This window comes from Rosa chinensis, chromosome 2 (assembly GCF_002994745.2).
Source record: "Rosa chinensis cultivar Old Blush chromosome 2, RchiOBHm-V2, whole genome shotgun sequence".
NCBI classification, from domain to species: Eukaryota; Viridiplantae; Streptophyta; class Magnoliopsida; order Rosales; family Rosaceae; genus Rosa; species Rosa chinensis.
The window spans coordinates 9,818,588-9,843,296 of NC_037089.1; the positions used below are offsets into that span (position 1 = coordinate 9,818,588).

The following is a 24,709-nucleotide window of genomic DNA, read 5'->3' on the forward strand; positions in this document are numbered from 1 at the left end:
AGAGCATTGGTTTCAGAGCATTCAAGTTTTTAAGGATACCTTCCCTCCAATACCAGAGCATTCGTTTCATGTTCTTGAATTCAATCAGTTGGGAGCACAATTGAACACTCAGGAAGTGCTTAATATAACTCTGAATAAACCAGTTCTGCATTGATACATTACATTAAAAAGTAATCATATTAACAATGCTTTGTTTTTTTTCCTCCTTTTTTTTTTCAATGCAAGATGTTTATGGCATAAAATCGGTTCTACCAGAGCATCAAGTTAATGTGAAGGACGGTACAAAACTGGAGTCAAAATGCGAAGTCTTCATAGAAAACTTGAGGTACCTTATTTGCAAATTATTTTATGCATTACATATATTGGAGTCTTTGACTAAAAAATTAAAAACGAGTTTTTCAAAAAATACAAGAGAGAGGATTTAAGAATCACCTTTTGGGGTCATGCTGCTAGACAGTTTGATATAAAAAGTGTCAAGAGAAAATCTCCACCAGTGCTCGCTGGATTCACAAGTTTAATAATGGGCAAATTTCTAGGTAAACCTCAATTACAAAAAAAAAAAAAAAAAAAAAAAAACATGATTCATCATTAAAATTAACACAATTATATGTACCTAACTACTTTTACAATTTACAGAACGAGTCACAGCAACAGCAACAAATCATACTTGCATGATCATCGATCCACACAATTCAGCAGCAAGTGAGTACATAGCGGAGTAAGTCGTTTTATTGTAATATTGCCGTATTCTTCACTTCAAATTATTTATCTAAACTTTTCTTATCTTTTGTAATAGTTACTAATAATTTTGAAAAATATTAACACAACAACCTAAAAAAATTGCAGATTTTCGAAACCTGGCGATAAAGTCAAGATACTTCCTGTACCATTCAAACGACCAACAACAGAAGAATTGAAGAACCAAACGACAAAATCGGTCTTTGATCTGAATACATTGAACCCAGATTCATACGTGGTATGAAAAAAACAACCTTGCTTTACATTTTCATGTGATTGCCTATATCCAGAGGAGGAAATGTATTACGGTCCGGCGGGGTCCGGACCCCCCCCCCCCCCCCCCCCCCCAAGCTTTCTTTTAGATATACGGGTATATATGCATTCTGTTAATCAACATGCGGGAAGAACCTTCTCTTCATGTAGTGGACCCCCCCAACCACGTGATGACCAATCCTCTGTATAAAAGTGTAATAAAATAATATAAAATTCATTGTAATACAAATCAATGACATATTAATTAAAAATTTAGTTGCCTTTTTTTCATTCTTAGAGTTGGTTTTTTAATTTTGAAATGAGAGTTATATGGTTTTGTTACAAAATTATAATTTACTTATGAAGTAGTTTTTTATTTTATTTATTTTTGGAGTAGTTTGTTATATTATTTCTATCTCGAGTTCTGGACCCCCCCAATGTTTAAATTCTGGTTCCGCCACTGCCTATATCTATTTCACTAAAAACAATTTATTTCTGAATCTGCATTTTACATCACAGAATCATTCAGTGTATTGCATTGCTTCCATTCTCCGGTTCCCAGCATATGGTGGCTGGTGGTACAGAGGTTGGTCGAGCTGTTCTAAAATGCTCAAAGTAAAAGAAGACAGTGGGGAATTTCTTTGTCCTAAATACGATGTACAAATGCATGTACCATGGTAAACCTACCACTGTATTCGTTAATATTAATTCTATAGCTAATGAAAATATTACAACTTTAAGCGAAATTAATTTCACTGCAAATTAACCCTTTTTTTTTTTTACATACAGTTACAAAGTTTATGTGACAATTCACGATGATCATAATCAAGCAATAATGATTCTGATGGGGAAGCAAGGACAACAGTTGTTCGGAATCAGTTGTCAGGATTTGGTCGATAAAAGACTATCCAACAGAGCAGACATTACCAGAAGAGATTAAGAAAATGGTTGGCCAAACCTATCTATTTGAGATCCAAATCAATCAATATGGTGAACTGGTGGTCCAAAATGTTTTCCCAAGTCAACAATCATCTGCATCAATGGTAGAACAAAACCCAAGCATTGCAACACCGGAGCGGCTTTCATCTGAAAAAAAGAGAAGCATTGAAACAAGCGGAAAAACATTGTTCATCACAGAGACTGAGAAAAAAGTCAAGAGGTAAATATCAATCAACCTGAATTTTTCTTTCTTATTGTTCCTTATAAACAACTTATCTCACTACTGTTGTAATGATATTTTTTCACATTTGAAGCGACAAGGAAATCAAACAAGGAGCAACAGTGTTACCACCATCAACATCATCATCAGCAAGCAAGGAACTATCTTAGCAAGAGAAAACCAACTGAATCTGAATTACTCTTTTGTATAGCTATGCCTTATTTTCTTCCATCATACCTGCATTGACTACATTTTGTGTACAAGCATAGTCAGCGAAACAACTGGAGAACGCTGTACAGTTGGGCCTGCACAGATTTTGCTTTTTGAACATATTCCAGCCCTGCTTTTTGACAACTAGCTCCAGTTGTTCCAACAGGATGTTAACTCATGTTTAATAGTGTTTTTGTTACTCTGTAACTAAGACAATCAACCTGACTATGCAGCGGCCCTTTTTTTGTAAAGCTGCAATTAACACAGCTAGCAATACTGTGCAGCTAGCATTTTTGAACTGTGTCAAATAGAATGCAGTGCAGCTGAAATGCAAAATGTGTAAAAACTGTTTTATTACATAAATGTAATGTAACAGTTACTATTTTATGTGAGTTCTAATAGCTGTTCTTTCTGTATTAAAATCCCCATCCCAAATACACACCAAAAAAACATGTAAATGAACAACCATAGCTCCCGCAGCAACGCGCGGGCAACAGTTGCTAGTTTCCAACGAGTTTCAGTGGGTTTAGCATACAAGGCCGGTTAATTTGCTGGTTTTTTGCGTGCGGGCTTTCTTAGCACGAATTTAATAAATGAGCGGGTTCATGCGGGTTTGCGGATTACGGGTTTAAATGCCAGGCCTACTCCAGAGTCCAAAAGCTCATTGCTCCCCAATCCGACCCTCTCCTCGCCAAAGAGATCTTCGACTTCGCCGCCCGCCACCCCCATTTCCGTCACTCCTACTCCTCATACTTCACCCTCATCCTCAAGCTCGCCCACTCCCACTACTTCTCTCTCGTCGACCACCTCCTCCTCCGCCTCAAGGCCCAAACCTACTGTGCAGGAAGGGGCAGGTGAACACTGCTGTAGATTTTCTGGAGGATATGATCAACAAATGGTTTGTTCCGGATTCGTTGAGTTATACTAGCTTGTTGAATAGCTTGTGTAGGAAGAAACAGCTGCGTGAGGCGTATAAGCTTCTTCGTAGGATGAAGGTGAGGGGGTGTAACCCTGACATTGTGCATTACAATACTATAATATTGGGGTTTTGTAGAGAAGGGAGGACAGTGGATGCTTGTAAGGTTCTTGAGGATATGGCATCCAATGGGTGCTTGCCAAATTTGGTGTCGTATAGGACTTTGGTTAGTGGGTTGTCTGATCAGGGGATGCTTGATGAGGCGAAGAACTATATGGAGACAATGATATCAAAGGGGTTTTCTCCACATTTTTCGGTAATCCATGCTTTGGTTAAGGGGTTCTGCAATGTGGGTAGGGTCGAGGAAGCTGGTGGAGTTATGGAGGAGATACCAAGTCATGGGGAGGTTCCGCACAGGGAGACTTGGTTGACAATAGTTCCGGGTATATGCGAAGAGGTTGAGCTGGTGAGAATGGAAGAAGTTCCGAAGGAAATAATGAAGGTAGAGATCAAGCCTAGCACCAGAATAGTGGAGGCAGCTTTTGGATTGGAGAACTACTTGATCAAAAAAATGCATGCTAGTAAATCAAGGAGAGGTTGAATGTTTCTTGGTATGTGGTTCACTGGATAATTTCTTTGAAGTTAGCTTTACTTTGTTGTTTTTTAGTAGATGCAGTGACCCTCCTAAGTGTGACTAGTACTCTTGCACAGTCCTTTTTGTTTTTCAGGGATTTGATATTGTTCTGCTGCCTTTTCCTTTTCGTGTGTTGAGGGAATTCTGAGACTTCTTTTGTTGCTGTGGACTGTGGTTTATATATATATAGGTTTTGGGTAGTGGGCATCTACTTTCAAGTTTCAACTAGTGCGAGTGACGCTGTTTCAAGGCCCATAACTATCTGGGAGAGGAGGGTCCTTGGGTAAGGAGGGTCCTTGGGTGCGACCGTCATTTTTGGCTTCAACCGGTGCTGCTCTCCTTAGGCTGTGGTTAGTGCAGGAGGATGGCGGTGCTAGACGGACTGGATCTGCTGATCAAGCGATGGGGTCGTGGTTTCAGATCCGATGACGGCGGGGGAATGGGGGCTGTTTTGGGGGTTGTTATTCCCGATCCGGTATTTGTTTGTTCGGATCAGGTAGTCTGGGCAGCCATCGAATAGATCTGATGTCCATTTGTTTTGGATCTCAATCTATGTCGATGACTTGACCCATTGGTGTTTGCGTCAGGAGGAGCGGCTGCGGGTGTGCTGTGGTCCATCGTCGTCATTATCGGCTCTTGTTCGGGGATCGGAAGGCTAGTGGCAAAGGTTAGAGGAAGGTGATGGCAGATCCAAATTGCGGTAGGGGTTTAAAGCGAGTTTAGGCCGATGTTTGGGTTAGGTTTAGCTGATTTTGGATCTAGACTTTTTTTTGGGTTCGGTTTCTGGAATTAGCTTGGCTTTGATCTAACTTGGGTCTTGACCTGGCGTGTGCATTTCGTTTTTTCAGTTTCTAGTTTAGTTTAGTTTTTTGTTGTTGTTCGTGGTGACCCTTTTTGGGTCTTGTTGTGCTTCAATGTTTCCATACACCAACGCCAATTGTGATGTTGATCCTCTAAACAGATTCTATTATATGTATTCACTAGCTGACGAGGCGGAGATGACTGGTGCGCATTCTTCCTTCTTGGGTCTGAGCCATGACTCAGTTGGTATGCCGGCGATGGCTCGAACCATGTTGTGGCCCGGTTTGCTAGATTGTGGTCATTTGTTTGCCTTATTGTTGTTCTGGAGAGTTTTAGCTCCATTTTTTGTTTTTAGAATTTGGAAGGTATGTTCAGATTAATTGATCGAACTTAAGTTAAAAGTAGGTCTTTTGGCTGTTGTACTACATTGCATTCCTGCTTGTAACTTTCTTTCTGATGGAATGAAGTATGGATGATGATTTGATCCAAAAAAAAAATTACAATGTGAACCAAGAAAATATACCTTTTACCACGTTTAGGAATTTGAATGAACATAAACACATAGTACAAAGCCTTTCAATCATTTATCAAAAATGCTGCACTAGCAACCAACCAGAGGGGACCAACGGCAGTCACATTTTACCTTTGAAATCAACAAAATCACAGCAAATGAATCATATAAGTCACTACTTGTGACCTTTTCATAATTGCGCCAACAACTCATGCTAGTGAATGCAATGATTGATGGAACACTTTTTTTAAGACCAAAGTTAAGTCATCTTTTTTCCCGTAATTTGATTCCTAGATGCAAATGTAAATCTAATACTTAAACCTTTTCTTGCTAACAAAGATACCATCAAAATAGACTCAAATACTTCAGTACATATTATTTCTGTTAACAAAAGCAAAAGGCACCTAAAGACAGATCAGTCAAAACACAAAACCCAAATGGCAAATTCTCATATATCCCCCATGCTATATAACACTATATCTATCTACCCTCCAACTCAGATGGAGCCATAACTCTGCTAAGGTTAGGCATAACCAAACATCAAACTCAATCAGGGCTCTCTCTTCATAAAAAATATAACTTGTCACATGCTGTAGTCTTCTGCCTGCTGGAAAAGATTATAGCTCCCTCCCACTTCCATCTTTCCTGTCATCAGCTCATTTCCTCCTACAAAAATGAAGTTTGGAGGTAAATAAAAATCCATATGGAAACAATGGCAAAATTATAATAGATACGCTACTTTCTGTGCAGAATCACAAAAAGTAGATATATACTCGATTACAAGATGTATTGAAGGGTATTAACTGAGTTAATATATACTTTTTTTTTTTTGAAAAGGAGTTAATATATACTTTTGTGCAGAGAAAAAAAAGTAGGTATCTACTTCCCTACGAAATGTGTAAAGGGTATTGACTATTGAACAAGTTGACGTTAGGAAAGAATGAAATTTAGTAGTATCAGAATGGCCGTTACTTCAGCAGAAGATTGACCGTACACAAAGAAATGTAACAGATGAGACCCAATTAATAATAGTAAGGCATTGTTCAGATCAGTCAAGTATATGATATTTACAGCAGAAACTCTGAGAAATTTCTGTGTATGATGTTATATAGTAACTTACTTGAGCTTGAGAGCACTTCATCATAGAATGACATATGGCCTAAACCTCTCGAAGGCCTTAAATCGCTGCTGGATGCAAACATTTTGTCTTCTTTAATGCCCTGTGGATCCAAGAAATGCAGGTCAGAACTCATCTCAGGGTTCTGAAAGCACAAGTCTTCAGCCCTTTGAGCTGATGTGTTCTGTTGGGACTGTAACAGTTGATCCTGAGGTCCTTTTTTCTTGTCCTTGGGAGAGTCAACTTCAGTCTCCACTTCTGATTCAGCATTGTTGGATGTTGCATTCTGTTGCTTCCTCTTTGATCGAGCACGCCTATTCTGGAACCAATTGTAAACATTGGTTTCAGAAATTTGACCGTGCTGGCTCAGTTCAGAGGTTATCTCCTTGATCTTTTGTTTGCTTGGAGTTCCATTCCCTTGATCGAACAATTGCTCCAGAATCTGTAGCTGCACCGGTGTTGGAGTCCACCGCTGTCTGGCAGTGATTTTGTGGCCAACAGATGTCATCAGTGGATCACAGTACAGATTACCCATCCTGACTCCTGAAAGAGAGAAAGTGCACAAGTTTTGTTCAAAGAAAATATGGCGTCTTTACACATACAAGTAACTAAAAGTTTGTAAAAGCAAATTCACATTTGGTATCTTATTAATGTCATCAGTAGAATTAATGGACTTTGAGATCAGTTTCGTTTAGAAAGAGCTAATCAAAATGAAAATAGCTTCCTAACCCATGTATGCTTAGTAAAGCTATTGTGTTTGTTCTTCCTTCCCAGGAAAAGCAACCACAAATTGGCTGAAGGAATGACCAACTGATCTGAAATCAAAACAAAACCTTTCAGAATGTGTGCATAAAACCAATTAAAAGGGAGAGAAGGAGTTCAAACCCATATCCAAAATTCAATTGACAAAACAAATACTCTCTCCATTCATTGGTATTGGTTGCTTTTAAAACAAAAGGGTTGATCAATTAGGATGAGAATGAACTAATATACATAGTCTCACTGGAATTTTACTCATAAAACCTCATTAAGGAACCCAAAAAACAACCTATCATATCAGCGGCTTTTCAACAACCCAATGAGAATACAGATCAATGTTAACAAAGATTACCCCCCAAGTGAGACCAATGAAGCTGAGAAACAGACAAAAGCCTCAACCTTCAAGTCTCAAAGGAGGGTATCACATGAAATTCAAACCAAAACAAAACAATTGGGGGAAACTATCAAAAAAGAAACTGATTTTTCCTCCTTTTGGAAAACAGAGAACAACCCAGCACAGAAAACCTATAAATGAAGCCATGTGAATTTCATTTCCACTAAATGCAACCACTCGCAAAGAGTAAAGTTCCAAACTTCAACAAAAATGATAAAAGAGACTAGAACAATTTGAGAGAGGAAAAAAAAAACCCCATCACAGAAAACCAATCAATCAACCCATTTGAGTTCCAAATGCAACCACAAGCACTTCAAAGTTTAACCATAAATTGAAGAGAAAAACGAACCTGCAAGATCTTGCTGGGCAGTGAGGTTCTTATGCATCTCCACAAGTTGCTCGCAAATGGTAGCATAAACAGCAATTTGCTTTCTGAGAGTCTCCAATTGCTCATCAGTCATAACCTTCACAAACCCCACTCCTCCATTCCCATTCCCATTCCCTTCAATCTCTTGCTCTTTTTGCTGGTGCTGCTTATCCCACTCCATCATAATCTTCTCTTTCTTTCCTTCTTTCTGTTTCCAGTCTCACAGTCTTTGCAACGCGCTTGCAACGACTGAAGGGTAAATAAAGCAAGAATTACTAGGACAATGATGACTAGAAAGTAAACAAACAGACAAAGAGGCAGAGAAATTGTAGAAAAGACCAAAGACTTATTGAATGAATAAATTGGAATTTCGTTAGTGGTAGTATTCCCCTGTGAGGTTGCTATACCATTCCCTACCTTCCCTTTCTTCTCTTCTCTTTTTTTTTTTTTTTTTTTTCTTTTTCTTTCTTTTGTTGAATAAGGATCTCTGGGTCATGGTAAGTTGGTAACATTAATAAGATGTGTCATTTTCAAAGATCTTATCTTTGAGTGAAGATTACTTTCTCTTTAAGGTACTAAAATCTTAATGAGTATTAATTGCGACCAAAATATTACGGCTGTGAAAATAGAAGGAGATCAAGAAGATAGAGAGTATCACTATCTAAGGAGATTATAAGATCACTTTGTGTGAAATGTACTTGCTAATTATGTGCTTGACCTTGAGAAAAAACAACAAGTGGAAAGATTTTTGGCTCCCAGCCACCCACACCATCAACATTGAGTGAAGGATAACCTATTAATAATGCAGTTGCCTGATAAGGAACCCTAATAAATTCCTAGATGTCAATGTACAACCAATTAACTCCTAAACTAATTCTAAAGATAAAATGTTATCAGAGAGAGAGAGAATGCGTTTGTTTTTGTCCACAACAATTCTATCTAATAACACGAGTCTTTTTTTAAAAAAAAATAGAAGATCATAAGTTTAATTCTCTAAATCATTTATTGTTTGCCGTTGTTATACAATGAAAAAAAATTCAATCAAATTTATAAATAAGGAATTTGTTGTTAGTATTTCTCCCTCTCGAAAAGTGGAGAATTTATCCTACCACCATTATTTCTCAGTTCCCAAAAACACCAGATGATGACACGCACATGATTGTACCATGATCGATTATCAATGGCAATAGAGTGAGTCAGGAATAGAGTGTACCCGACCTCTGACAATGACACAACTCTGGTTCAGATTGATTAGATTAGATTAGATTGGTTTGGAGCACCAGAGCAGCAACTGCCAACTGCCACTTCCTTACATTACCTGACTTCTTTTCTGTCAGAGAAACTGGATGTTTTGGAAACAAAGCACTTATACTGTACTTGCACATTAACTTGTACCTTTTCTTGGACTTAGCTAGAACCCTCAAATATTTTATATTCAAATGTGTTTATATATTTGCTGAAATAGTCCAACTAATTAACTACCAAGAATCTTTGTGCATATTTTGCCTGTCAAACTTGTATATATTCCGTGTTTTTGTCACATGTGCATGTGAACAACAAATTCATGTGTCACATGGCAAATTTTATAAAGGGGAAATTTCAAGATGAAGTGTATTTGGGACATAATCCGTGGTTTGATCTTTGATGCCTCCTTTTTTGTTTCATAAAATTGGGTTTGGGACCAAATGCATGCATTGTGGGGGTCCGAAAGAGAAATCGTGTCTTCTCTTGCTTTGTGACCTATAATCTTGACTTAGAGAATGTGATTGATGAAATGGGTTCCTTGAGTTTGGTACACGCAATTGGACTTGAAGGCGTGGAAATGATCATGCTACGTGATTAGGGCTAAATGTCACACTATTTGAATTGTTAATGTGACAATTCGATTCATAAGGGGGACATGACATGTGCACCTCCACCGCCTAGTCAAAAAAATGAGGCCATCCACAATGAAAACTATGCTATTGGTGCCAAATTTGTACAATGTTTGGGCCCAAATTGGTTGACTCATTTTCAACCCTGACCTAAACGATCTTAGAGGGAGCAGCGTGCAACTTGAGTTTAGCATGCTGGTTGAAACTTGACGATGATTGGTTTACTAGGCAATTCATCGAAAATTCTACAGTATTTCAGAATATTAAAATTTAGCGGAAGTAAATTTTAAGATCATTCATCATTTATTGTGTATCTCACATATAAAGTTAATCCAAATATTTTTGTCTTTAGAATTTCAATCATTTGAATATTGTAGAACATCATGCCATTTTCGAATCTTCGATTTTAACTCCTAGCTAAGAAGATCCAAAAAAGAAGAAGAAAAGCTAGAAATGATACGAAGACCCTAAACAAGCAACTGTTGAAGCAATAGACAACTCAATTCTCTGCTTCTTGTTAAAACTACAGGAAACTCTACTGTCAATTATCACTTTATCAGTGAAACAAACCAACCGCCCCAATATATTGGGGAAGAATATTTTTTACTGTCAAAAATGGAAAAGTAAAATACATGTACCAAATGTACACTATAACTTCAACTAATCAAACCCATTTCCTATCTATATCAGCAAACCACGCAGATGAACATATATACATGCACACTCTGAAGTCTCAGCTATATCAAACAAACATGGGAAATCCAGAGTTTTGGATACCCATCCATGTACATCTTGTATTTACTTTCTTTCATTTCATTATATACGCCACTCTTCCTAACTCATACTGAAAAAAATGTTTCAACCTTGCACTCCATCAAAACTTCACATCATCCAAAACTTCTGTAACAAGATCTCTCATAATCAGAGTTTCAATCTCTCTTCCGAGAACATTAATGTCTTCCTCCACCAGTTCCGACCACAGTGAGGATCCCAGATCCCGGGAAACTATTTCATCGAGGGAGTGATAGTGTCTACCGTTTGGAGGGTATAGATAATGACATATACTCTCCCAAACAGAATCCAACAGCTTCTTACCACGTAAAGGTGGCAGGTCAGAGGCGTTGATAGCTTTTCTTCTGAATTTAGAAATGTTTAATGGAGGTCCAAGAACAGTTGAAAGAGCTTCGTTCAACAAATCAAGTAGCAACTTGTGATTTGCCTTCCCATTGTGATCTTTGGTTGAGCTATCGTGATCATTGGCCAGCTTTTTATAAGATTCCTCCACTTCTTTGAACACGGAGAGGCTGATGGGCTTCCCAAACGTGTCCCATCTCGAAAAGGATTTCTCAAATGATCCATCGTACAGACCAGAAGCAACAAGCAAATCTCGTATGTAAACCTCTGCCGGGTTGTCTAGTCCAGACATTTCAGATTCCATCACTTCCTGTTCAACAGATGCATCATCCGGTTCATCAGACTCGAGTTGATTCAGTTGCCTTCTCAGTTCTGTAAAATCAATAGAAGATGATTCACATCTCAAGTGTTACATAGAAAAACATATTAGTTATCCCTTGATTTGATAAGAATGGCCAAATATGTTAACCTGGTTGATCTTAGAAGTGTTACATTGGAACCAGATGCATCTTATCAGAATAGGGACACATTAATACCGTAACAGTCATGCATGGAGCACCCATGCATAAACACAGGAAGATTAAACATACACACCACACACAAACGCAAGCGTGCACTAAATAAACTCGGAGTACTGTCAATAAGCATGAGTCACATCCATACCGACCGCCAAATTTGTCATATCAGAACCAAAAATGTGTAGAAAGAAACACTCGTACCACTTAAATTATCGCTGATGTCTCTGAATGCCTGTGGCACAAGTCTATCTTCTCTTGGAGTTGCATTTGGAGTTGATATTGGACTAAGACAATCAGCTGTCCTGCAGAAATCGTCCTGAGCAGTGCTGCACACAGATGCAGGACTAGGAGGCACCTCGGTGAAATTATCCTAAGACCAGAACAGAAGATAATGACATTAAGAAACTAATTAAGCCTATTGAATCCTAGAATAATAAGTAAACACCATAGGGAAAAGAAATGTATCTCTTACATGTCTCTCTCTAGAGTTGGTAATAACTGTTGGGCCACTCCTGATGTCATTCATAGGGTAACGTTCAGTACGACGTGATTCAGTTGCTGATTGAATTCTTTTTCCAAACAGTCTGCCCCTAAGAGTAAAACTGTATTTGAAATTTGAAACCTTTTCTTTGAAATTAAACCTTTCTTTCTTCCGACTCTTCATATCCAAGGACACATGTTCAATGGCTTCATGCTTCCTCTGAATGTGAGCACCAGTCAAAATGTGGCGGTTCTCCAGAAGAAGCTTCCCAAATGATGTTCCGGATACTGGGGCAGATAAGGACCTAATGAGATTTCTAGGGGACAACTCTCGATCGAGCAACTTATCGTCATCTGGTCCATGCCTGAATGATCTGGTTTTTACATGGTCATCTTTCACCATTCCTCTTCCCCAGAAACTCATATCTTTTTGAGCTTCCAAAGTATGTCCCACCTGTTTTAATCTGACCCTTTCATAGTCTAGTGCAGATGACCTATAGCTGCCAGAAGTTAATACAGGAGAATTAAGTTCAGTCTCTCTTTCTGAAACATTTCTTAGTCTCTCTAACAGGAATCTTCTAGTATCTCTATGTATGAATTCTGGGGAACCTGCTCCATTATATTGAATTTCACTTCTGTATGATCTTGTTGATTCTGATCGAAGCAAATTCACTCCAAGATCCCTAGTCACACTTTCTCTGACCTGGTTTGCAATGTGACGAGCAATTTGCTTTGGATCTGATGGCTGTTCACTAAATGGGGTCTCAATTCCACTTCCTCGGACAACTGAACCCCTTTTATGCACCTTCCCTTGGAGTTCACATCTCAGTCGATCCTTCACCTCCTCAAGAAAATCTTCTATACTACCCCTCTGCTCTGAAGTGCTTGGGGAATTGATCCAAGTCTCTTCATGGTTGCAAAAGCTATCAGGACCAGGTTTTAAGATAACTATCCTTGTAGGAGCAGAAGATATGTTCACTCGCTTCCTGGAATTCATCAGGGAGGATTGCTCAAAGTCTAAGCTCTTGGTTCTGCCTTTTGAAGATAAAGATCTTGTGTACTCAGGTGGGAATAAATCCATTGTATCTACACGATGTGACGAAACACCTCTTTCATGTGAGATTTCTTTTGCTGTGTGATCTATTCTTTCCATAGTCTTCTCAATTGTTGTTTGCTTGGATTTTGCAGAAACTGCCGTCTTTTCCTTGTTGAGGTGCTCTTGAGCAAGCAACTCACCTTGATTGTTGTCATTTTCGACAATCCTTGAACATTCCCTAAACCTGGCAGCTTGCCATGCTTCAAATTCTTTCTTGAACTTCTGTAGTTCCTCCTCTTGAGGATGTTCTTCACGCCTTGGTTTTCCAATTTTCTGATCTTCACTCCATCCAGCATCATCTGTGCCATTATTTTGATAAAAGGAATCAAGATCTAACTCTCTGGAGGAATTTAAGTTGGAAGAGACACGATCAACTGAGCTCCTTCCATTGATTTCCTTCTTTGAAGACTTCGTTCTCCTATAGTCATGTTTGTCCTCAATTGGCTGAACTGCTGATTTTGTATCCATTGGCAACATATCCATCCCCATAAGCCGTGCCACAATGCTTGGTCCATTGTGCCTGGTACTTGAGCGTTTGGATATTTCCTCATTGATCAATTTCTTCATTGAACTTTGAAGTGGATAATTCTTTTTGGGACCAACTTCTTTCACCTGATACAACTACTAAAGATCAGCACAAAAATCTAATCAAATGTGACTACAGAGAGGAGCACTATGACCAAAATTTTACAGAGGATATACTAATTACTAGTGGGAGTAAGTATCAGGAATTGAAACTTTATTCAAAAAGTCATCTTTTGGCCTGAATTTTTCTCAGAAAGTCTGACATGACCCGATTTAGTAGAAGAAAACACAGTAAGGAAAAAGGTTAAATTAATAAGGGAAGATGCATGATGCATTTGCAAGAAACAATCAGATTAAATATATGCAACTAGATGATGAAAACAAACATAAAGTCCGTGCTTAAGACAGAACTGTTTTTACCAAATCAAGTAGCAGGAGTTTGACGAGGTTGACAAACCAAAACAGTCCTGATTCAAAAATATGTAAAGCTTCACACTCAAGACTCACAATTCACCATGTATCACAATTTTTGAGGATTTGGAAGATTCACAAGAATCATAAGTACACGGCCTCCACAGAATAAAACCACTCTAAGCCACATGATAAGCTACAATAAAGCATATGAAGACAAATTACCGGCAAATCTCCCACATCATTATAGCTCTGAGAAGTTTCTATTTGCAGCTCCAAGCTATTTCGTGGAGCATCAAGGCCTGCAAGGTGTTCAAAACATCCTTACTGTATCAAGTTATTCACATTCCTCCTGATAAAGATTAAAACCTATTCCAGCAATGTTTTCTCTAAAAGACAATCACTGTGTCCATAATTCCATATTAAGACCTCCATGATTAATAGGTACAGATTTTTCAAAATACAAATCAATACAAATTTATTTTCTGATCCAACCAAGAAATCTCTATAACCAGTAGTTTTTCCCATTTCAGATATGAATCATATCCAATCAATTATCGGACCCCAAACCGGACTTTCAGTTTTTCATGTTGTATTGAAAGAACAATAGAACTCACCACCATCATGTTTCTTATGCAGAAAAAGCTTCCTGGCCATGCTGCCCTGATTGAAATCAAAAAGGTGCAATAAGCCTCCCATGCAGTCCCGGGATCTACGAGAAGGATATCATTCCCTATGCACTGCTTTATGTCTCTTTATCCCATCAAGTACCCAATCTAAAATGTCCTTCATCCACCTAAACAATTCTCTGACAACTCGCTTAATCGAATTTAACCTGCAAAACCAATGCAAGCCCAGATTTCAGTTTGATGAGCAGAACACATTAGACAATGAGTATCTAGCACACCTGCTCAATACTTTACATTTCCAACAAACATGGTCCACCACATGAGTTCTTTCTTTTGCATAACAAAAAGCAGACTACAAACCAAAAGATTGAGGGGCCAATCCAGCAAACAAAGTCATTGATATGAAAGAACACTAATTGATCATAGACTTCAAATCAATCATCTCCACTCATACACCAAATCCCAGAAATGAAGATGAGAATTTACCAGAAAGAAACAAACTTTGTTGTGAATTCCCACCAACCAATTCAGTTTGCCTAACCCCATAAACAGAATTCATCAAGTTACAAAACCCAGAAACTGTTTTGAATTTTGAGAATGATTAAAAGTAAAATGCAATGGAAGAAAGAAAGTAAACAAAAAATTCTGACTAACCCAAAAAAAGCTTGGAGCTTTATCTCACTGTGTTCCTGATCTTGTTTCTTAGCAACCAAACCAATTCAGTTTGACAAAACCCACAAACAGAATCTCATCGAACTCAAAACCCAGTAACATTTTCATACTCTGAGAAGAATGCAATGAATAAAAAGTAAACAGAAAAGCCTGACTAACCCAAGAAAAGCTTTAAGCTTTTTATCTCATTGTCTGCTGGGTTAGTTTCAGAGGAGCCAACCAAGAGTGTCAGTTTCAAACTCAATTATGGGATGATGAGGTAGGTGAAGGATGGAGATAAAGTTAAGTGAATGAATGAGAGAGATTTCAAAGCTACAAGGAATTTGAGTACGATTGGATCGTTGAATAGAATAATGATAAAAATATCTTCAATAATAAATATGGAACACAGAAAGCTACTGCCGCTTTTGGTATGGCCTGGAAAGAATACACGACCAGAAAGCCAAGGCTTCCATCTCCTCCCACTCCTACTCTACTCTCTTTATTCCACAGATCTTTTCTTACTTGCTTTTCATTCAAAATCTACTGCAAGATGAAAATAATTAACCAAAACTTCAACTCATATCATTAGAGAAAATGACTGAAAGCCAGAAGAACATTTGGTCATTATCATGAGATTCTCAAATCTTGATTATGTACAATTTATGTTTTATCTTTGATAAAATTAAACTTTGTGGCAAAGTGAGTTTGTACTTTGCTTTCAGTATTTTAACTATTTTCTGAACACTGCTAAACACATAATCATGATATCAATGTGAATCAGTCCCGGCAGTTGATCAGGGATTGTGTGGTCACTCACCGTCTGATTTCAATCGGACGGTTGGCAGCTAAGTGATGAGATCTGTGGTGAGAGCTGTCAACCGTTCGATTTCAATCGTACAGTGAGTGACCACACAATGCCAGGGGAACATTTTCGCAATGTGAATAGTTGTACGATTAGAAACGTAGCGGTATTTTGTGCGTCAATTAAGCAAATTTGCATCAAGCATTCCTTTGAAGTTTACGTGAAACAAAACAACATCTCAAATGCGCCCTTCAGAACTAGTCAAACGTCCTAGCTAGACACCTCCAAAATAAAAAGCACTCCTAATTACATCTTAACCACACATCTATTCTATTGCTCAACTTTATCATAGGTGTCCTCTTAATAATTGCTACAAAATTGAATGTGACAATTATTAAGTTGTCCTACTTATTACCAATAGTGGCCAAGTCTCTTGCAGGATTATTGCTGAGGAAATATCAATGTATATAATACTTGGCTTGATGCCCAATAGAATGTTTAGGAAAAAATCCCAACAGAATGAAAGGTGGATCGGTTTATAATTTTTCTCCCTTTTTTGTAATTTATTACTTATTTGGTTGTTCCAAATGGTCACCGTTGGCCATTGGGTACTAAAACTAAAACAAAAATAAAAAATAAATAAAAATGGAAGTGAATATATTATATGGTCATGATCCAATAAAATTAAAATAAAGAGAATGGATGGTGATTGGTTGTAGGGTTTGTAGTAGCACGTAACGAACAGCTCAATGACAGTTGCTTTTGCGCACGACACCTCCATTTGGCGCCTTTATCAAGTTTTGATGTCATCAACAACAACATTAAGTTGTGTGCCTCCATTTTTTATATCTTTCTTCTTCGCTGCCGTCTACAGCACACAGGTGCGCCGAAGTCTACACACGCTTCCAATGCAATTCGAATCCTCACGGATTCGGGTCCGTGATGATTCACGAAGAGCTGCTTGTTGGGACTTTTTGGCAAGGGTTCTATCGTTTCCATCATGAGATGAATTTTTCTATACGTATTGTTGAATTGGTGAAAAGAAGTTGCGACCCGTGCATGACATTATTGGTGTCTTGTAGGTTTTTCGTGTTTTATATTTTGTGGTCACTTTCGGATAGTTATATTGCCATGTTCTATAATTTTTGAAAGTTACATCTTGGATAAAATATTCAGTTCGAACGTGCTTAAACATTCTTCTTTCTTTACTTCTTTTTCACACGTCTCATCTATATGTCAAGTCCGATATGAGTTGTCATCAGGCTGATGTTCAAATTGTAATAGATTGAGGGGTTACAACACGAGTTGATGACCTTGTTCTATACGCATGTCCTCTCTGGGAGAAAAACACATTCCTTGATTCCGTTAACACACAGTGTGCTTCTCCCCCTGGACCGTTTACGATCCACATGACAAAATTATTAAACAACAAGATATAACCTATTTTTCTGCACCCATGTAAAAGCAAATCTCAAAAGCTCATAAACCCTATCCCGTACAACTCATTCGATCATGGTTTAGCTAACCAAAGTGGGGCAGTCTCAGCCGGGTTTTCCAATGCCATACCCTTCCATTCACAATGATGCCCAGAACGCTCTGTCATGTGCTCCAAAGCTAAACCCTAGCTATCTCCATCTGTTCGTGATGATGATGATGAACTCCATTATAGCTTTTTGGAGGGACCAAAGGTTCTATGGTGGTTTGAACCCGCCACCTGGAGGATTGGGATTCGGGGCACGTGTTGGGTACTAAAGTCCGGGAAGGCTATTATTATGGTGTGGTACCTTTCTGCTGCCGGAACTGGGCCACTCAGACGGCACAGATCCAGTTGTACGGGTGGTGGAAGGACAGTGGGGTCGGGTTTTCTGTCCAGCTTTGTTGATGATTACGGCCGGCCGGGTCATGCAAACCCAAGGCCCGGTAATTACAGGTTCAGTTGTTGTTGAGCCTCAGGTTGTGGGCCGAGTGATGATACATAGGTGTTATAATGGGCCAATGTATGCAACCCAATACAGACATGGAGGAACATGTTGACCGACTCCAATTTGTTAGTCTACCCGTATTGGTACATCAATGATAAACTAGCTTCCTGACTTTTGCAGTTTGCTAGACTCTGGCTTCATACAATCGTAGATCATCTTGAGAATAAGTCGAATCAGTTTCTTGCTAGTTTACCTGCTGGTTTATAGTGTGTCGTAGTAGTAATTTTAATGACACGTCTTTTGACAAAATTAAAGTTTGAGTGTATGATTGAGATATGAATTTGAAAATTTAAAAACTAACGGTTTGAATTCTTTATAAGGATTTTTGTGCGTAAAATATCAATTTGGAGTTAAATGTTTTCACTTTCTATATTAGTATGGAAAATTCTTAAAATGATCGATTTGAACACTTCAACATTTTTTATATGGACTCGTATGTATGAATGTATCATAGACATACTAAACCCCATTTATCACATTCCATATCGCGATTGAAGTTCATCATCTTCTATATTGGGTGGAGCTCATTTTTGTCACTTTCCACATTAGTTGAGAATAATATACAAATTGGATCTATGTTTTGCATCGTCAGCTTTCCATATTGGTTCTACTTTTAATTTTTAAAAATTCAGTAAAGTTAGTTATTCTTCATTTAAGATCTGCCGGAGATGCTTTGAAAAACCAGAGACCATTTCTGAGTTTTTACTGACATATTCTGCTGTATCGCAGACGGTTAAAAAACTCACAAATTCAATCATCCCTTGATAAGTTGCAATTACTAAACTCTATGATCATGATTAAACCTCTGCAATCATTACAAATAAAATTGATACAAATATCACGTCAAACTCAATACACTAAGCAGAAAAGACTGGCGAGACTTGACGATGATCTCTATTTACTACTATTTATTTTCTCTCCTCCCCACCAACAAATTCAGTCAAACAACAACAAAAAGGGAAAAGGAAAAGAAAAAACCCACAATACTCAATTTTGAAACAATTTGAAAAAATGAAATCTTGAAATCTTTGAACTGAAAATCAAAGGCATTCCCTATTTCCCTCCTTGCAAATTTTTGCAACGGGCGCCAACACTAGTCCGAAAGTAAGGATTTCCCGCCTATACGTGTCATTGAAAACCCACAATAAATAGAGAGAGAGAGACAAGTCCAAGAGCCCACAGTCTCATCATCTCACTCCGACACCACCAACCCCCATTTCGCCATTTCTAGGGTTTCGCTGCCGATTTGGGAAGAAATGGGATCCGCCGCGGCCGCAGAAGCCGCCGCTGTTTCGAAGACCACCGCACCCAAAAAGGAGCCCAAATCGACCTCTTCTTCGTCTTCCTCAGGTAATCCGGATCCCCTCAGTCTCATTTATGTGTTCGATCTAATATGGTGTTGTGATTTTTTTGAATTAGGGATTTGGTTGTTGTTTTCACTTTTGTGGAATTGGATAATGGTGATCGGGTTTTCACTAGTATGAGTTTGTGATTAGGGATTTTTGACTAGGGATCTGTAGGTTTTGGTTATGCTTTTATTTTGCTGTGAATTTGTTGTTTTGTTATGATGATTTGGTTTTTATGAGCTTTGGATTAGTGGGTTTTCGGGTTGAGTATTTCGAGTGCTGTTTTATTGGATTATGAATCTGTGATTATGGATTAACGGTTATCGTTTTTAAATTCATTAACCAATTCTGAATTCTCATGGATTCGTTTGGCTAAATTTTGGTTTGTCTTGAACTTTGTCCATTTCATTAACCAATTTAGAGGAGTCATACATTGTATTGGATGAAAGTATGTTGACGCTTTATGTGTGGGAGTTGAATTAGAATCATAGTTATCTTTACTTTGTTAATTGTTTGCCTAATTTCCTGATATTATGCGATAGGAATGACAAAAAAGAAGGGTAAAAAAGCTTCCCAAAAGGAAGCGCCTACCAGTGGTAGAGGTAAGAAGCGAAATTCGCCTCCGAGCGGTGAAGAGCAATCCCAGTCCCGCAAAATGCCCAAGCGTGCTGCTGCATGTAAAGACTTTAAGGAGAGGTCTGTTCGTCTTTCTGAAAAGTCTGATTTCATCGCAAGCAAGGAGGAACAGATTGTGTCAGATGAAAGTCTTGCCATAGGCTTGACTTGTGGAAAGGATCCAGATGATGACAAGCCAAATAGAAGGCTGACTCAGTTTATCTTGCATAATGAAGATGGTATTGCACAGCCACTTGAGATGGTGCAACATGGTGACCTGTTTATTACTGGCACTCTATTGCCTCTTGATGAAGCTTCTGACAAGGGGAAGGTCAAGGACAGGGGTATCAAATGTGAAGGTTTTGGCCGAATAGAAGCATGGGACATCTCTGGTTATGATGAGGGACATCCAATAATATGGCTTACAACTGATGTTGCTGATTATTGTTGTGTTAAACCTGCAAGCAGCTACAAGAAACACTATGATAATTTCTGTGAGAAGGCGCGTGCTTGCATAGAGGTCTACAAAGTACTGTCAAAATGCAACTCTGACTGCAGTCTTGATGAATTACTTGCCGGCATTGCTCGATCAATGAGTGGAAACAAATTCTATGATGGCAGTGCTTCTATCAAAGAATTTATCCTGTCTCAAGGTGTGTTTATCTATAATCAATTGGAAGGTTTGGAGGAGTCATCAAATAAGAATGACCGAATATTGGCACAGCTGCCTGTTCTCGCTGCCCTCAGAGAGGAGTGTATAAAGCATGGATATTATGTGCCCTCAAAACCAGCAGCTTCAAGTGGTACATTAAAGATTGCTTCAGATATCGGAGATGGACGGAATGGTTCACCCATAGTTGAAGCTGAGGAAGATGAAGATGCCAAGTTGGCTAGACTATTTCAAGAAGAAGAGTACTTCAAGTCTATGAAACAAAGAAAGCGTCAGGTTGCTGCCTCCACGTCCAAGAAATTCTACATCAAAATTAATGAAGATGAAATTGCTAATGATTATCCTTTACCTGCCTATTATAAGACTGCTATTGAAGAGACAGATGAATTTATAGTGGTCGACGGTGAGGATGGTGATCTTCCCACACACATGCTTCACAACTGGTGTCTATACAATTCAGACTCGAGACTGATTTCACTGGAGCTTCTTCCAATGAAGGCTTGTGCTGATATTGATGTTACAATTTTTGGTTCTGGGGTTATGAGTGAAGATGATGGAAGCTGTGGGTTTGATCTCGATGCTGACAGTATCCAGTCTTCTTCAAGTGGTTCAATAGCACCAGTAGCACAGGATGCTTATGGCATGCCAGTTTACTTGAGTTCCATAAAGGAATGGGTGATAGAATGGGGAGCTTCAATGATTTCAGTATCAATTCGAACAGAACTGGCCTGGTACAGACTTGGCAAGCCATCAAAGCAGTATGCTTTGTGGTATGAACCAATACTGAAAACAGCAAGGGTTGGGAGAAGTATTATCACAATGCTTAAGGCAGAAAGTCGGGTAGCACGGCTCTCTTTTGCAGATGTCATTAAAAGATTGTCAGAGTTACCTAAGAGTGATGGTGGTTACATTTCTTCTGATCCAGCATCTGTTGAGAGATATGTGGTTGTACATGGACCTATAATATTTCAGCTGTTTACAGAATTTCCAGATGTGAAGATTAAAAATTGTCCATTTGTTCATGGTCTTCGAGACAAAATGGAGAAGAGGCACCATACTAAATGGGTAGTAAATAAGAAGATTTTACAGAAGAGTGAATCAAATTTGAACCCAAGGGCATCGATGGGACCTGTGGTATCCAAGAGGAAGACAATGCAGGCTACAACAACGAAGCTGATTAACAGGATCTGGGGGGAGTACTATTCAAATTACTCTCCTGAAGATTCAAGCCCGGGAGCAACTTGTGAAAAAATAGAAGAGGAAGAAGTTGAAGAAGAGGCCCAAGAGGACATAGAAGAGGATGATGCAGAAGAGAATTCATCAGTAATGGAAAAAGCCCAAAGGCCTTCTCCAATTTTAAGAAAAATTAAACCATGCTCCAGCAGCAAGAAGATTTTGTGGGGTGACGAGCCTCTGGGAGAAACATGTTCTGGTGAAGCTCTATACAAGCATGCTGTTCTTCGTGGAGAAGAGATTTCTGTGGGTGGGGCTGTTTTGGTGGAAGTTGATGGCTCAGATGAACTTCCTGTTATCTATTTTGTAGAATACATGTATGAATCATCAGATGGAGAAAAGATGTTCCATGGCAGAATGATGCAGCGAGGATCTGATACTGTTCTTGGAAACACTGCTAATGAGAGGGAGCTATTCTTGACAAATGAGTGCATAAACTTGGCATTAAAGGATGTGAAACAGACAGTTGTTGTGGGTATCAAGTCAATGCCATGGGGGCATCAATATAGGAAGGAGAATGCTGAAGCTAATAGAATTGATAGAGCAAGAGCAGAAGAGAGGAAGAAGAAAGGATTGCCGACTGAATATTACTGTAGAAGCTTGTATTGCCCTGAGCAAGGTGCTTTCTTTAGTCTTTCTCGTCATACCATTGGTCTGGGCTCTGGTTTCTGCCACTCTTGCAAAGTCAATGAAGATGAGAAGGCCAAAGAAGTCTTTGAAGTGAATTCATCAAAGACTGGTTTTTTATACAGTGGAGATGAGTACTCAGTTCATGATTATGTCTACGTAAGCCCCTACCAGTTTTCTGTGCAAACGATTGAAACTGAACTTTTCAAGGCTGGACGGAATTTGGGGTTGAAACCTTTTGTTGTGTGCCAAGTGCTGGGGATAATTACTGCAAAGGGATCTAAACAATCTGAAATGAAGTCTACCCAGGTTAGACACCATTTTCTCAGTTAGTGTGTTATTATTCAATGTTTTTCTTTCTTTAAATTTAGTTTTTTTTACGTAATATAGTCCATGGTTAACCCAGGTTAAAGTTCGAAGATTTTTCAGACCAGAGGACATTTCGGTTGAGAAAGCATACTGCTCTGATATTAGAGAGGTCTACTACAGTGAAGAACTACATATTTTGCCTGTAGATAGCATAGAAGGAAAATGTGAAGTCAGAAAGAGGAGTGATCTTCCAGAATGCAATGCTCCTGCATTGTTTCAGCATATATTCTTCTGTGAGCATCTATATGATCCTTCTAACGGGTCTATTAAGCAGTTGCCGGCTAACATCAGGGTAAAGTACTCAACAGTAGGTGGTGATCCTGAATCTAGAAAGAGAAAGGGCAAGTGTAAAGAAGGAGAAGATGTTCCAGAAGTTCAGAAACAGAGGGATGATTCTGACCACAAACGCTTGGCCACTTTGGACATATTTGCTGGATGTGGTGGCTTATCGGAGGGGTTGCATCAGGCTGGTGTCTCAGTAACCAAGTGGGCAATCGAGTATGAAGAGCCGGCTGGACAGGCTTTCCAACTCAACCATCCTGAGTCCAAGGTGTTCATCAATAATTGCAATGTCATCTTGAAGGCTGTCATGGACAAATGTGGAGATGTGGATGATTGCATCTCAACCAGCGATGCCAATGATTTAGCTGCATCACTAGACGATAAGGTGAAAAATGATCTGCCCTTGCCAGGGCAAGTAGACTTTATTAATGGAGGCCCTCCATGCCAGGGTTTTTCTGGTATGAATAGATTCAATACCAGCACGTGGAGTAAAGTCCAGTGTGAAATGATATTGGCTTTCTTATCCTTTGCTGATTACTTCCGGCCAAAATACTTCCTCCTGGAGAATGTGAGGAACTTTGTGTCTTTTAATAAAGGACAGACATTCCGTCTGACTCTGGCTTCGCTTCTGGAGATGGGTTATCAGGTGAGGTTTGGTATTCTGGAAGCTGGAGCTTACGGGGTTTCCCAGTCCCGAAAGCGAGCATTTATTTGGGCAGCTGCACCAGATGAGATTCTTCCCGAATGGCCAGAGCCAATGCATGTTTTTGGTGTGCCAGAGTTGAAGATCAATTTATCCAGTAATTCATATTATGCTGCTGTTCGGAGTACTGCAAGCGGAGCCCCTTTCCGACCCATAACGGTAAGAGACACAATCGGCGATCTCCCAGCTGTAGGCAATGGAGCATCCAAGGGCAATCTGGAGTATGAAAGTGACCCTGTCTCGTGGTTCCAGAAGAAAATCAGAGGGAACATGGCTGTTTTGACTGATCACATTTCAAAAGAAATGAACGAGCTGAACCTCATTCGGTGCAAGAGGATTCCCAAGAGGCCTGGTGCAGACTGGAAGGACCTTCCAGAGGAAAAAGTGACGCTCTCTACTGGTCAAGTAGTCGACTTGATACCATGGTGCCTGCCCAACACTGCCAAACGCCACAACCAGTGGAAGGGCCTGTTCGGAAGGTTGGACTGGGAAGGCAACTTCCCAACCTCCGTCACTGATCCTCAGCCAATGGGCAAGGTGGGAATGTGCTTCCATCCTGACCAGGACAGGATTATAACAGTTAGAGAATGCGCTCGTTCTCAAGGCTTTCCCGATAGCTACCAGTTTTATGGCAACACTCTCCACAAGCACAGGCAGATTGGAAACGCTGTCCCTCCAACTCTGGCTTATGCTCTCGGCCGAAAACTCAAGGAAGCAGTCGACAGCGAGAGCTCTTCTTCACAAGAGTAGCCGGCTAGCCGCAGAGGTTTCGTACTGCTTGCTTCATTAAAGCAAATCCCCATTCTCTTTGTTGTGCTTTTACCTTCCTTCTTGTGCTTCCTGTAGACTCATTTCAACATTCATATTATACATTACATTCTCATTGACTTATCATTTTCTT

At 39.2% G+C, this 24,709-nt stretch overlaps 5 protein-coding genes across 8 annotated transcripts; 3 read left to right on the forward strand and 2 right to left on the reverse strand.

Annotated features, from left to right (window-relative positions):
• The first annotated feature begins 236 nt into the window (after positions 1-236).
• On the forward strand, positions 237-2,746 carry LOC112190066. 2 transcript variants are annotated; one of them, XM_040513140.1, is made up of 7 exons: positions 284-325; positions 458-536; positions 637-718; positions 847-976; positions 1,510-1,667; positions 1,780-2,149; positions 2,244-2,746. In XM_040513140.1, exons 1-6 carry the CDS (start codon positions 299-301, stop codon positions 1,928-1,930), a joined length of 627 nt encoding a protein of 208 aa, XP_040369074.1. In that variant the 5' UTR covers positions 284-298; the 3' UTR covers positions 1,931-2,149; positions 2,244-2,746. The 2 variants fall into 2 exon arrangements, 1 of the variants encoding a protein (XP_040369074.1); XR_002932226.2 differs by lacking the exon at positions 458-536 and having other exon boundaries at positions 237-325.
• A 182-nt stretch (positions 2,747-2,928) lies between these two features.
• LOC112183646 (pentatricopeptide repeat-containing protein At4g01400, mitochondrial) lies at positions 2,929-3,909 on the forward strand. Its single transcript, XM_024322009.2, has one exon. The coding sequence runs from the start codon at positions 2,992-2,994 to the stop codon at positions 3,874-3,876; it is 885 nt and encodes a 294-aa protein (XP_024177777.1). The 5' UTR covers positions 2,929-2,991; the 3' UTR covers positions 3,877-3,909.
• Positions 3,910-5,530: 1,621 nt separating this feature from the next.
• LOC112183330 (WUSCHEL-related homeobox 8) lies at positions 5,531-8,218 on the reverse strand. Its single transcript, XM_024321675.2, has 3 exons — positions 7,841-8,218; positions 6,342-6,881; positions 5,531-5,887 (listed from the first exon to the last, which is right to left on the reverse strand). Exons 1-3 carry the CDS (start codon positions 8,040-8,042, stop codon positions 5,805-5,807), a joined length of 825 nt encoding a protein of 274 aa, XP_024177443.1. The 5' UTR covers positions 8,043-8,218; the 3' UTR covers positions 5,531-5,804.
• A 2,074-nt stretch (positions 8,219-10,292) lies between these two features.
• Positions 10,293-15,662, reverse strand: LOC112186205. 3 transcript variants are annotated; one of them, XM_024324567.2, is made up of 7 exons: positions 15,180-15,662; positions 15,012-15,061; positions 14,514-14,731; positions 14,122-14,198; positions 11,857-13,572; positions 11,586-11,754; positions 10,293-11,238 (listed from the first exon to the last, which is right to left on the reverse strand). In XM_024324567.2, the coding sequence occupies exons 3-7, from the start codon at positions 14,593-14,595 to the stop codon at positions 10,607-10,609; spliced, it is 2,676 nt and encodes an 891-aa protein (XP_024180335.1). In that variant the 5' UTR covers positions 14,596-14,731; positions 15,012-15,061; positions 15,180-15,662; the 3' UTR covers positions 10,293-10,606. The 3 variants fall into 3 exon arrangements, with proteins under 3 accessions (XP_024180335.1, XP_024180336.1, XP_024180334.1); XM_024324568.2 differs by lacking the exon at positions 15,012-15,061 and having other exon boundaries at positions 15,357-15,662; XM_024324566.2 differs by lacking the exon at positions 15,012-15,061.
• A 3,280-nt stretch (positions 15,663-18,942) lies between these two features.
• LOC112185654 (DNA (cytosine-5)-methyltransferase 1) lies at positions 18,943-24,691 on the forward strand. The gene is made up of 3 exons (XM_024323919.2): positions 18,943-19,313; positions 19,852-22,763; positions 22,861-24,691. Exons 1-3 carry the CDS (start codon positions 19,220-19,222, stop codon positions 24,556-24,558), a joined length of 4,704 nt encoding a protein of 1,567 aa, XP_024179687.1. The 5' UTR covers positions 18,943-19,219; the 3' UTR covers positions 24,559-24,691.
• Positions 24,692-24,709: the final 18 nt, after the last annotated feature.